The sequence below is a fragment of the Crocuta crocuta genome, unplaced genomic scaffold, assembly GCF_008692635.1.
Source record: "Crocuta crocuta isolate KB4526 unplaced genomic scaffold, BGI_CrCroc_1.0 scaffold425, whole genome shotgun sequence".
NCBI lineage: Eukaryota > Metazoa > Chordata > Mammalia > Carnivora > Hyaenidae > Crocuta > Crocuta crocuta.
In genome coordinates, this window is record NW_027531909.1 from 666063 (window position 1) to 680388 (window position 14326).

Below are 14326 nucleotides of genomic sequence, written 5' to 3' on the forward strand. Positions count from 1 at the left end.
AGGGGGAGGGAGGGAGGGAGGGAGAGAGAGAGAGAGGGAGAATCCCAAGCAGACTCCATGTTCAACACAGAGCCTGAAGTGGGGCTTAATCCCATGACCCTGGGATCATGACCTGAGCTAAAATCAAGAGTCAGACACTCAATCGACCGAGCCACCCAGGTGTCCCCATTTAATGTTTAAGAAACACAGCATCCTCTCCTCACCTTAAAACCCAGGCAAAAGAAAAAAAATGTTTATCTAAAGAGACACAGTCATGAACAAGATTTCTAATAGACATCAAAACAAAGGTAACAAAAGCAAAAATAAACAAGTGGAACTATATCAAATTGAAAAGCTTCTGCACAGCAAAGAAAACAAGCAACAAAATGAAAACATAACCTACAGAGGAAAATATTTGCAAATCATGTAAGAGTTTAATATCCAAAATATATAAAGAATTCATATATCTTAATATAGCAGAAACTACAATCTGATTTAAAATTGTGTCTAAGAAGATACACCGTGGCCAGGAGGTACACAAAAAGGTGCTCAACATCACTCATCCTCAGGGAAATGTAGTAAATCAAAAGCGCAATGAGACATCACCTCACACCTGGCAGAACAGCTATTAGCAAAGAGAAAAGAAACGAGAAGTATTGGCAAGGATATGGAGAACATGGAATCCTTAATGCACAGTTGATGGGACTGGACACTGGTGCAGGCACTAGAGAAAAACAATACAGAGGTTCCTCAAAAAATTAAAAATAGAACTACCACAGGATCCAGCAATCCCAATTGCGTGTGTGTGTGTGTCTGTGTGTGTGTATCCACAAAGGAAATGAAAACAGGATACTGAAAAGACATCTGTACTTCTATGTCCATTGCAGCATTATTTACAACAGCCAAGATCCGAAAATACCCTAAGTGAATGGATAAAATAACAGAATATAATTCAGCCGTGAGAAAGAAGGACATTGCCATTCGTGACAAGATGGATGAAATTGAAGCATTAAGCTAAGTGAAAGTCAGACAGAGAAAGACAAATACTATCAGATATCACTTATACATGGAATCTAAAAAACCCTTAACTCCTAAAAGCAGAGACTAGAATGGCAGCTACCAGGGGGTGCAGGGTGGGGGAAAGGGAGGGAAATTGGTCAAACAGTTATAAGATGAGTAAGTTCTGGGGATCTAGCAGAAAAGCAGGGCAATTATAAGTAATACTACTGAATTATGTATTTCAAAGTTGCTAAGATAGCAGATCTTAAATGTTCTCACCAAAAAAAGAAATGGTAATTATGATGTGATGGAGACGTTTGCTAATGTCATGGTGGTAGTCATTCTGCAATATACAAGTGTATCAAATCAAGACACTGGGCACCTTAAACTTATACAATGTTATATGTATGTCAATTGTGTCAATAAAGCTCAAAATAAAGATTTCTCTTTTTTTATTAAAAAAAACGATTTTTTTTTAAGGTTTATTCATTTTTCAGAGACAGAGGGCGAGTGGGGAGGAGCAGAAAGAAAGAGAGACACAGATTCCAAAGCAGGCTCTATGGTCTAAGCTGTCATCACCACGAACTGTGAGATCAATGACCTGAGCTGAAGTCGGGGGCTTAACTGACTGAGCCACCAAGACACCCCTCGAAAAAAAGATTTCCAATAAAATCAAAATGGCTCAGAAGTTAGGAGTACCTTGATCGTCTGCATTAATATATTAAGGCAAGATAAATGTTTACACATCAGGTAAAAATAATACAAGGTAGCCAAAAATCTAGGTGAGCCAAAAAATGGTTATTAGTCTATAGATTCCCACATTTCCACAGAAGACTAATCTTCCCCTCTTAAATTAAGGATTTTAAAAAACGGAATCTATGAGATTACTCTTACTTCAAACAAATTTAAAAACTTTTAATTTTACCACAGAATTTACTGGAATCAGTCCCTTGAAGAATTTATGTGAAGTAACTGGTGTGCCTGAATGTTTCACATTTCAACTTATTTTAGAGGTGTCAAGACACAATCTAAGTTTAATAGGAAAAAATCTGCAGGCTTCAAACAGCGCTAAAAGAAACACAAAGAAGGAAAGTTAGAAGTCGAGGAGGACAGTTCTGTGATAAAGGCTGACAAGAGTGAGACAGGAATCTACTGGAGACCCTCTTGGGATGCAGGGCTGCCCTGTGCCGCATTATCACTGACCTGTCACCTCGTCCCCAGCTCACAAGCAACCCTTAAGTACTCTGGGACTAAGTGGGGTTTTTAAAAGTTCTTGTGTCATATTTACTTACTCTTTCCTACGACTCTTATCAGAAGCCTGATGGACTCAAGTTCCAGAATCCACAGGCTCCAGTTACCCACCTAATTCCATAAACGAGAGGAATAATCAGAAGCATAAAATGCCACCGTCATAGAAAGAAAAGAATGAGAAACAGGATTTTAAATAAGCCAGTTCATTCTATTGAAGTACAGCTGACATACAACATTGTATTAGTTTCAAGTGTGCAACATGGCGATTCAACAACTGTACACATTATGAAGTGCTCACCATAAGTGTAGCCACCATCTGTCACCACACAAAGTTATTACAATCTTACTGACTATATTCCCTACACTCTACTTTTCATACTTGTGACTTATTTGTTTTAGTACTAGAAGTCTGTGCCTCTTAATCCCCTCCACATTTGTCACCAATCCCCGCCTCTCCGTCCCTCTGGCAACCACCAGTTTGTTCTCTGTATTTACAAGTCTGTTTCTGGTTTTTGTTTTATTTTATTTTATTTGCTTGTTTGACTTTTTAGATTCCACATAGAAGTAAAGTAATGGCGGGGCGCCTGGGTGGCTTAGTCGGTTAAGCGTCCGACTTTCGCTTAGGTCATGATCTCGCGGTTTGTGGGTTCGAGCNGAAGTAAAGTCATGGTATTTGACTTTCTCTGACTTGTTTTTCAGATTCCAAATGTAAGTAAAGTCATGGTATTTGTCTTTCTCTGTGTGACTTATTTTACTTAACAGAATATCCACCCTCTAGGGGCAGCTGGGTAACTCAGTCAGTTGAGCATCTGACTCTTGGTTTCGGCTCAGGTCACGACCCCAGAGTCATTTGGACTGAGCCCTACATCAGGCTCAGTGTGGAACCTACTTAAGATTCTCTTTCTCTTTCTCTTTCTCTCTCTCTCTCTCTCTCTCCCTCTCCCCTGCTTACACTCACACACTGCCTCTCTCTAAAGTAATAACAAAAAAAAAAAATAAAAGAATATCCACCCTCTAGGTCCATCCATGTTGTCATGAATGGCAAGATTTCATTCATTTTTTTATTGCTGAGCAATATCCCATTATGCATATACACCACATCTTCCTTATCCATTCATCTATAAATGGACACATAGGTTGCTTCTATACCTTAGCTATTGTAAATAGTGCTACAAAAAACATTAGGGTGCCTATATCTTTTCAAACTAGTGTTTTCATTTTCTCTGGGTAAATACCCAAGAATGGACCAGTTCATTTTTAAGGGCATAGCCACAGGTAAATAGCATCAACACTGTGTCCTTGGTAACTGCAAAAAGAATAAAATAGTTTAAAAAAAAAAAACCACTTCCTTAATAAATATATAACAAATATCTAACTTTAAAATGAGTTGTATCATCAAAAGCTATTTCTTCAGGAAGATACATTACCCATAAAATACTGTACATGGTGGTTCATTTCCAGAGCTGGCCCAAAACCTATTTAACCCATAATCTACTGATGTAGTACAGTGCTGAATGAAATGTGTAAAGGCACTTACTTACAATGCTTCAAATGCATGTAGGTATTTCAGCTGGAAAGACAGGAGCTTGGCAAAATCGGACTAAAAAAAATGGACCTCAGGAGTTCCATGTAACCCCAAATGTTCACACAAGTGTATATATGGGTGATTCTCTTATGAGAGGGTCTATGACTTCTCAAAGTGGTTGTCTATACACCCACAAAAAAGGGTTTCAATAAAGAGAAAAAACTTCCATGCTATATAAAACCAAACTCTTCCCTGCATAGCCCTCAGGTAGGTTTTATGGTAGAAATGAGGCATTTTGCATTGTTATGGTCCACACATTTGCACATAATGATAAGTTCATGGATGCAAAGCTATCAAAAACCTTCCAGAAAAACTAAGTGAGGGAAATTCTAGAAAAAATAACATGTTCTGACATTTCATGGGGTCTGAACTGCCCACATAAGATGACACAGGAAGTTCATTTCAAGTAGAATGAGGACAGTGATGCCAAGGCCACCCACAGTAGAGGAGATTTCCACTGGTCAATAGAGCTTATCTGCAAGCTGAGAGCTGCAAACACTCCACGCGTTTGTGCTACAAGACTCTCCACTTAAAAATCTTTCCTATCCCGGGGCCTCCTGGGTGGCTCAGTCGGTTAAGCGTCCAACTTCCGCTCAGGTCATGATCTCATGGTTCATGAGTTCGAGCCCTGAGTCGGGCTCTGTGCTGACAGCTCAGAGCCTGGAGCCTGCTTCAGATTTTGTGTCTTCCTCCCTCTCTGCCCCTCCCCTGCTCACACTCTGTCTCTCTCTCTCTCAAAGTAAAAACATTTAAAAATTCTTTTTTAATTAAAGAAAATCTTTCCCCATCTCAACAAATCACACTGAAAATATTTATCACACCTTGGGTACCAGTATCTTAGAAAAAAGAATCCTTTTACCTACATATAATTCAAACAAAGTAAAAGGTGTATTTAAATGACCTAAACGTGTAATGTAAAAGAGTATACCTTTTTTATTCATTTTTATCAAGAAAATCTGGATAATAACCTCTTTATTTAATTTCAAACATGACTTTCAACTTTACCTAAAAGCTTCTATAAACTGATAGAACAAAGTTCACAGATTGTGCTTTTCTTAACTGAGCAGAGTTTATTGTTTTTGGCTTTTTGTTAAAATAGATTTAAACGTCATGGGCTATGAAGCTATTCTAACCAACAGTGCAATTTCAGATTCATACCTACTTAAAAGATTATTGTTTGCTTACCTCTTTATCCCAAACCATGAGTCCATAGCCAGGTCATTAAGGTACTTCCCCTCTTTTCCCACTCTCAAAACATTATCATGCTTAACACACAAGCATCTATTTTCACAACACAGTGTCACTTACCCCTCCTGCCTTCAGCAACTTTCTTCTAAACTCCTCTGTGGGGTTGTTGAAAGTTAGTTTTTCACAGCGGAGGTGATTCACTGGTGGATGGCCTTCAAGATGCAGGAATAAGTCATAATCAAAGCGGACTTTCTTAGGTTCTTCCTAGAGAGTAAAAAAATGTAAGAAAGAAAAGAGAGTTGAGCATATACAAATTTTATTTTTTTTTTAAGATTATTTATTTCTGAGAGAGAGACAAAGAGAGAGACAGAGAGAGGAGAGACAGGAGAGAGGGGAGAGAGAGAGAAAGAGAAAGAGAGAGAGAGACAGAGACAGAATCCCAAGCAGGTTCCATGCTGTCAGCGCAGAGCCCATCACCGGGCTTGAACTCACAAACTATGAGATCATGACCTGAGCCGAAATCAAGAGTCTGATGCTTAACAGACTGGGCCACTCAGGTGCCCCGCAGATACATATTTTAAAAACAAAGTTTTATTCTTCACAAGGAACAGAAAAGACCCAGATACCCAACAGCTATAGTGTCAAAGTGTTGGGAAAAGAAAATTATCGTGGAATTATTTACAAAGCACAACGGAAAGACCTGATGAATCACCTTCTTGCTTTCTAAGAGAAGAAACTCACCACTTTCCCTGCAATGTCTCAAGTGGCATAACACCACCAACCAACACAGCCACCCACCTAGAAACCTAAGATAACCCTGAAGCCACTTCCTCCCCTTCCCACTCTACCCACCTACACCCATCACCGACAACTGAACTGCCATTTTCTCTCCTAAATACTTCTTGAACAAGCCCTCTAACCCATACTCTTACTCCCTGCCCAAACTACAATAAGCTCCTTTCTTTGGTAGGTCTTCCTACTTCAGGATGGCTTTCTCTTCAATTCCTCCCTCATTCAGGCCTCAAAATTATCTATATAAAACAAAAATCTAGTCATTTTTACAGCTTGATTAAAATGTCAAAAGCTTCCAATAAGCCATTAAGATAAAAATCAAAGCGCACTTGCAGGCCTCACAGGGAGCTTTCTGAACCTGAGGTTCTTTATCTCATCCCCCTCAGGCAACACATTGCTATAGGTTGTTCCAGTATTTACTGTGCTCTAGGCTAATTCTGGGTTTCACCCTTGCTTTACATTACTACCCTCATTGCCTGCCAACTCCATTTCTCCAGCTCTGTGTCACCTAGATAACTTCTCATCTTTCTGCATTCAGTATCACGTTGGGGAAACCTTCCTAGAAACTCCCTCTCAACATCCCATTGCCTCTCCTCTGCTCTCTCTCTTATCCTTGCACATCTTAGGTTGATCAACCTAATATCTCCCTTTATCCTGTGAAATCAGGATTTCCTCCTCTTGAAAGGAAGAACAATACAACTCATTTAGCACCTGTGCATAGCACAAATTCAATAAATATCTCTGAAATGAACTAGGAAGGTAGAATAAGCCTCATCTCAGAGAGAGAACATCATCATTACAATTTCATGATACCCAAGTTCTCCTCTCAAGCCATTACTTTAGTTAGCTAAACATTTAAGCCTCTCTACACACCAATTCTTAAGTATCCCAGGTGAAATGAAGACTGGAGATAATAACAATAACTAATATGAACAGTAACAGTTATTTCATTCAATTCTTATAGCTCTCCTCAAGGTCAGTTCTGAGTCCTGTTTTGCAAATGAGGAAATTAAGGCACTTGGAATTTGTTGTATTACTTTACATAAAAACTCCTTTTGCGTTACAAAGAGTAACCAGCTTTGTGAAGTGTTGTAATTGTTTTCATTAGTCATTGGCTTCACCATTTTGTTGATTTTTAATGGCTTTATTGAGAAGGAATTCACAAACCATAAAACCCACCCTTTTTTAAAAGTATACAATTTCGTGGTGTTTAGTATATTCACAGGATTTTTGGAACCATCACCACCATCTAATTTCGGGACATTTTCATCATTCCAGAAAGAAAACTCAAACTCATTAGTAGTCATTTCCCATTCCCCCAGATCCTGCATTCCCTTGTACTACTAATCTATTTCTGCTTCTCTAGAATTGCCTATTCTGTGGAGTTGGCATTTCATACAAATACGTAAAATACATGGCCTGGTGTGTCATCTTTTGTGACAGTCCTCTTTCACTTGACATGACGCTTTCAGGGTTCAGACATGTGGTAATGTATCAGTATTTAGTTCTTTTTTATGGCTGAGTAACATTCCATTGTGTGGGTATACCAGTTTTTGTTTAGTCACTTTTTGGTGGATTGATATGTGTATTTTCTCTACTTTGTAGCTACCGTAAACAGTGCTGGTATAAACATTTGTGTACAAGTTTTTATCCAGACGTGTATTTTCATCTCTCATGAAAATACATCTCTCATGAAAGTACACCTATGGGAAGAATTTCTGGGTCATATGGCACCTCCACGTTTAACATTTTTACAAACTGCCTTACTGATTTCCAGAGTGGCTGCACCCTTTTAAAAATATGAAAAGCAACATACGAGGTATTTATGGTTTTTAGTAGATAACATATTAAAATTTTACAAAAATAAAGCAATGTTTTTCTTTAAAAAAAAAAAAACTTCTGGAATGTCTGGGTGTCTTGGTTGGTTAAGCATATAACTTCAGCTCAGGTCACGATCTCACAATTTGTGAGTTCAAGACCCACACTGGACTCTGTGCTGACAGCACAGAGCCTGGAGCCTGCTTCGGATTCTGTGTGTCCCTCTCTCTCTCGCCCCTCCCCACCCCAGAAATAAATAAATATTAAAAAATTAAAAAAGAAAGTACTTCTTATATATGTAATGTGATGAAACAAAGTGAGGTGAAACTGGTTCTTTTAACTCAAAAGTCTCAGTTCCTGAAACTGTCAAAATGTAGGCATTACCTGCTATAAATTCATGGTTTCCACCTCCTCATCTAAACTTCTCCAAATCAGACTCTACTCATTCACTCAGAATCTCTACACTTCTTTCTTTCTTTCTTTTTAATGTTTATTGATTTAGTTGAGATAGACAGAGAGGAAGGGCAGAGAGAAGGAGGGAGAATCCCAAGCAGGATGCACACTCAGCATGAAGCCCGATCGATGAGGGGCTTGATCTCACAACTGTGAGATTCTGACTTGAGCCAATATCAAGAGTCAGGCACTTAACTGACTGACCCACCCAGGTGTCCCTACCTCTTCTCTCTACTACCAAGCAGGGATGAAACCTGCTCCCTTCCTCTTTTATCAGGGTACACCTCCCTCCTGGCTTTCTTCATGCTTACTGGCATTCCTTCTCAGTCTTCTTCACTGGCCTCCCTTCTTTCTTCACTGACCCTTAAACATCCTTTAACTTTGGGCAAAGTCCCCAAGGAGCCAACTGCCATTCACAGGGTGTCACTTCTACCTACATGACAGTGACTCTCCTATATGAACTCCAGCCCAGCTTCCACTTGACTGTCCTATACGGGTGCTCCACACCCACAATCTGCCCACATCTCCACCAAGTTGCCCCACAGCAACTTCAAAGTCGGATTATCTTAAACTGGAGTTCTATTCATCTGTCCTTTCTCTCATACTCTATTTTAGCAAACAGAAACCCTAGTAAAAAATATAGAAAAACCATCACCAGCTCTTCCTTCTCCCTCGCTCAGCACACTCAAATAGTCCCCAAGTTCTACTCCATATACTCCCTTAGGAACTCTCCAATCCAACCCTTTTGTCCAGTTCCCATACCCTCACCTGAGCTTAGAACTTGCTCATCCCTCCCCTGGCCACCTCCTTGTTTTGGAAGTCACCCCATTCTACCTCCTATAGTGGCAAGACCGTGATGGGCCCCATACAAAAATGGGAGAGATTACATCTTTTCATTGCTATAAATGCCTTTTATGACTCACCATTTTCCACATGATAAAACCACTCTTCCTTGGAATAACCATCTTAGACCTTTAATACCTTTCCTGCATTTCCTTTGTTCTCCTAAGACACCCTGTGTTTCCACAATTTTGGAGCACTTGTGGCGGTTCCCAGGACTCGAGATTACCTCATTCACTTTGCCTTTCACATCTAGTGCTCCCCACACTTATGCAGTCTTCCCTCCCAGCACCTGTCCCCTCCGTGCTTGCTTATTAATGCACTCGTTATTCAAAACCCAGATAAAGCATGAAATCTACTGTAAAGTCTTCCTAATACTTCCAATCCAATCTCTATTAGATATCCCTCTTACAGCATTCCTTTATTAATGTAATTATCACATTGAATTATGATCCGTTTTTTACTTACCTGCCTTTCCTCTCAATTGTAAAACAGTCAACACAACCTTAGAATTTAATTAAAAACATAAGAAGGGCTGTTTTCTGCCTCATAACCGCGACTGTAGATTTGTAAAGCCTTCTGGGAAAGCAATTCGGCAGGAGCTATCAACATGTTAACCCAGTAATTCTAAGACTCTCTTGCCACAGAAATATCCAAATATGTGCACAAAGATACATATAAAATGTTCATAGTAGCACTGTTTGTAATGGCAAAAAACAAAACAAAACAAAACAAAACCCTGAAATGATCTTCAAGTGAGTACGTCATATCATAGAATACCACTCAGGTGTTTAAAAACAGATTTGGGGGTGCCTGGCTGGCTCAGCTGGTTGAGCGTCCAACTTCGGCTCAAGTCATGATCTCATGGCTTGTGGGTTCAGGTCCTGCATCGGGCTCTGTGCTGACAGCTCAGAGCCTGGAGCCTGCTTCAGATTCTGCGCTCCCTCTCTTTCTGCCCCTCCCCCACTCGTGCTGTTTCTATCTTTCTCTCTCTCTCTCCTTCAAAAAAAAAATAGACATTAAAAAATTTTTTTAAATACAGATTTAGAAAGGCATAGTGCAAAGTGAATTAAAGGTAAGTCATAGAAAATATTAACATATGATATATTATGCCCTGCCAATCTCTATTTGACATAAATTTTATCTATGCAAATTCATGGGGGAAATCAGGAAAGACTATACCAAATAGTTAACAATGATTAAAAGGACTCAAAAAGTATACTTCCGCATACTTTTTTAAAGAGAAAAATATATTGATGAATATAAATCATTACCAGCAGAAAAAGAATGAATAACAATAACACTTCATAGTACAATACTTTCAAACCAAAAAAAAAATCACTTTTCAATAAAACTAAGGGTAATGACCACAGAAAATGACTTATCTTCCTGTGAATACTGAGTGCAATTTTATTTTTTAAGATTTTTCTTTTTTCTTTTGAGTAAGGAGAAAGTACTCACAAACTTGTGCTCTAGCCAACTGATCTCTTTCTTAGAGGGCAGACTTCATTATTATGTCTGTGCTCCTCAGGAGTCTTCTCAAATTTCAAATAAGAAAGCATGCATTTAGGGGCGCCTGGGTGGCTAAGTCGGTTGAGCATCCAACTTCAGCTCAGGTCATGATCTCATGGTTTGTGGGTTCGAGCCCCGCATCTGGCTCTGTGCTGACAGCTAGCTCAGAGCCTGGAGCCTGTTTCAGATTCTGTGTCTCTCTCTGACCCTCCCTTGTTCATGCTGTCTCTCTCTCTCAGAAATAAATAAAACATTAAAAAACAGTTTAAAAAAGAAGAAAGCATGCATTTATTCTTTACATAAAGCTACTATACTTCCTCTGAGAGGTGGAAATCTGGGTTTGGCAATATCAAACTGCCCCTCTTGTTCTGCCTCTGTCCTTGACATTTCCTCAGGTACCTTCTCTGAGGACAGAATGAAAGAGAGAGGCGGAGGGGGGGGGGGTCCTCTCATCCTAAAATGCTAGAGTCATTTATGTTTTATCAGTGTGCCTATTGGTTTAAAGTTTCTCCAACACTTGTAATACTCATAGATAAGCTTGCTGGGTTGAACACAAATAAAAAATAAGACTGAATACACATGCACGAACTCAAAAGAGGCAGTGACAGACACTTCACCCCCATTCTGGGGTAAAGACTCTGACCTTACAACTAAATGTAGAGCAGAACTGAAGAGAGGCTTATTGGAAGCAGGGAAAGCAAATGATGAAGACGGAACTGAGAACAGGATGGTCTCATCCTCAGTCTGCAACAGGAGTCTCCCAAGATCACTTGGAAGCCTCTTTGCAGCTTGCTTTCACGTCCTCTGAAAACTCTGACAGATACTTTTCATAAACCATTACTGTAATGAATGTTCATTCTTAAGACAAAGTTGAATAAACTCCAGTGATGAATAAAATTATAAAAACTCAAAAGAGATAAAATGTATCTTCTGGAGCAATAGCCCAGGCCTACGAAATTTTTACCCACACATCATTTCAGAAGAAGAGGAATGAGAAATATATCCAGCTCAGAGAATACGGCAAAACTTTGGCTTGTAAAAAACAGCAAGATCAATGACAAGGGATGTCAAAGCAATAATTTCTTTTTTAATTAAAAACTTAATAGCATACAGAAAAGAATTTAAATACTACACCCATGAACCTTCCACTGAGACTAAACAGTTGTTAACACTTTACTGTGTTTACCTTTTTCTTCAAAGAAATAAAATTTTATAAATATAAGCTGTTCTATCCCTCTTCCCCTATAACCAATGCTATTTAGTTCTTGTGCTGTCATTTCAATTCACACTCTTATACTCTGCATGTGTATTTCTAGAACATCATTTATTCTCAGTTTCAGTGGCTTATAAAAATATACATAAATGATATCATAACCACATACATATAAATCTGTAACTTTTAAGTTGTGATCATTTCTGTTTTTGCTTATCCATGTTGCTAAATTATTCAACTTAGCCTTAAGAAAGAACATTCATTACAATATTGGTTTATAGCATTCCATCATTTTTTTAATGTTTGTTTATTTTTGAGAGACAGAGAGAGACAGGGGAGGGGCAGAGAGAGAAGGAGATAGAGGATGTGAAGCGGTATCTGCACTGACGGCAGAAAGCCCGATGTAGGCCTCAAACTCACAAACTGTGAGATCATGACCTGAGCCCAAGTCGGACGCTTAACTGACTGAGCCACCCAGGTGCCCATAGCAGTTCACGTATTATTAACCCACAGTTTATTGATACACATCTCTAAATAGGACCAATTAGGTGCATCTCACTTTTTCATATTACCAACACTGAAATCTGTATGCCTCATTGTGCACCTATAAAAACAGCAATCAGTGGGGCACCTGGGTGACTGAGTCAGTTAAGTATCCGACTTTGGCTCAGGTCATGATCTCATGTGGTTCAGGCCCCATGTCGGGCTCTGTGCTGACAGCTCAGAGCCTGGAGTCTGCTTCAGATTCTGTGTCTCCCTCTCTCTCTGCCCCTCGCCTGCTCACGCTCTGTCTCTCTCTCAAAATTAAACATTAAAAAAATTTTTTAAAAAATAATATAAAAGTAGCAATCACCATAAAATACAAAATCTTAATGAAAATCTCAAACTAGACAATAGAAATAAGCTATATGGATGCTAAACAGAAAATCTGCTTCACAGCATTTAGGCCAAGTGTCTCCTTCATAATGGCTCCACAGGAATTACTGCTTTCCATCTCATGTGCCTCTTTCTTCCCTCACTGTTTAATAAACTAATATTCTTCACAAAACAAGTAAACAAGATGTCTCTCATCCATAATAAGAGTGACTACCCAAAGTGCCGAGGAGACTGAACTTGTGTGTGTGTGCACACATATATGCTCATGCTCACACGCATACAATACATGCTGCCTCTTCATCTTTCTTTTGTCCTCTTTTAAAATCTGGTGTGTAGGGAGATTCCAGTTATTTCTGCAAATAAGGAAATTGGACCATGCAGAAAATGTATTTTTTGTTGAATTGACAGCCTGTAAAAATGACCCGAAAAGGTAAAAACAAAAAAGGAGAGAAGATGAAGATACTTTGCTACAGCATTGTTTCCAAATCGAAGTCCGTGCAATGTTAAATTGACTTAAGGTGATGGGAATAGAATGCTGTAACCAGTATGATCCTCCCAGGAGACCATAAGTGTCTATCCTCCCGTTTCTTTGGAACAACACCCTTTCTGGCTTTAAAGCCTAGATTCTTCCTATGGACAGCCCAATGCCTAGATGAAATAAAACCCCGGATGTGAACAGTGTGACAAGAGGGAAGAAAAGCACTGCATGATCTTCATTAACTAAATTTCTAGAGTTCTGAAAATGGGGATGGGTGAAGAGATAGGCTCTGGAACCTTCCCATAAAAACAACCACTTAGGGGCACCTGGGTGGCTCAGTTGGTTGAGTGACCCACTCGTAATTTCAGCTCAGGTCATGCTCTCATGGTTCATGAGCTCAAGTCCTGCATCAGGCTCTGCACTGACAGTGTGGAGCCTGCTTGGGATTCTCTCTCTCCCTCTCTCTCTGCCCCTCCCTCGCTTGCACTCTCTCTCAAAAATAAACATTACAAATTTTTTTTAAAAAAAGATTTTCATTCTCTCTCTCTCTCTCTCTCCTTCCCTCTCTCCCTTTGCCCCTCCTCAATGCTGGCTCATACTTTCTTTCTCTCTCTCAAAAAATAAATAAAAATGTTAAATTTAAACATTTTAAATGGGCAAAAAATTAAAAAAAATTTTTTTTAATGTTTTTTATTTATTTCTGAGAGAGAGAGAGACAGCGTGCACAGGGAAGGGTCAAAGAGGGAGGGAGACACAGAATCTGAAGCAGGCTCCAGGCTCTGAGCTGTCAGCACAGAGCCCAGTAGGGGGCTCAAACCCACAAACCATGTGATCATAACCTGAGCCGAAGTCGGACGCTCAACCGACTGAGCCACCCAGGTGCCCCTAAATGGGCAATTTCTCCAAAGAAAATAAACAAATGGACAATAAGCACATGAAAAAAAAATGTTCACAAATCACAACTCATCAGGCAAATGCACATCAAATCCACTTCACATGCACCATGATAACTATAATTCTTTTTAATGTTTTATTTATTTCTGAGAGACAGAGAGACACGTGATCAGGGGAGGGTCAGAGAGAGGGAGATACAGAATCTGAAGCAGGCTCCAGGCTCTGAGCTAGCTCTCTGCACAGAGCCTGACGCGGGGCTTGAATCCACAAACCGTGAGATCATGACCTAAGCCGAAGTCGGACACTTAACTGACTGAGCCACCCAGGTGCCCCTGTTTACTATAATTTTTAAAATGGAAAATGACAGGGGCGCCTGGGTGGTTTAGTCGGTTAAGCGTCCGACTTTCGCTTAGGTCATGATCTCGCGGTTCGTGGGTTCGAGCCCCGC

General features: G+C 39.6%; 1 protein-coding gene across 1 annotated transcript in view; it reads right to left on the reverse strand.

Moving 5' to 3' along the window:
- Positions 1-14326, reverse strand: part of MLLT3 (MLLT3 super elongation complex subunit) — a gene marked incomplete at its 5' end in the record, with an annotated part of 302329 nt that overhangs the window by 107781 nt on the left and 180222 nt on the right. Inside the window, one exon of the mRNA XM_077774663.1 lies at positions 5123-5266. Within this exon, the coding sequence (XP_077630789.1) occupies positions 5123-5266 (144 nt within the window). The remainder of the gene's footprint in view (positions 1-5122; positions 5267-14326) is intronic.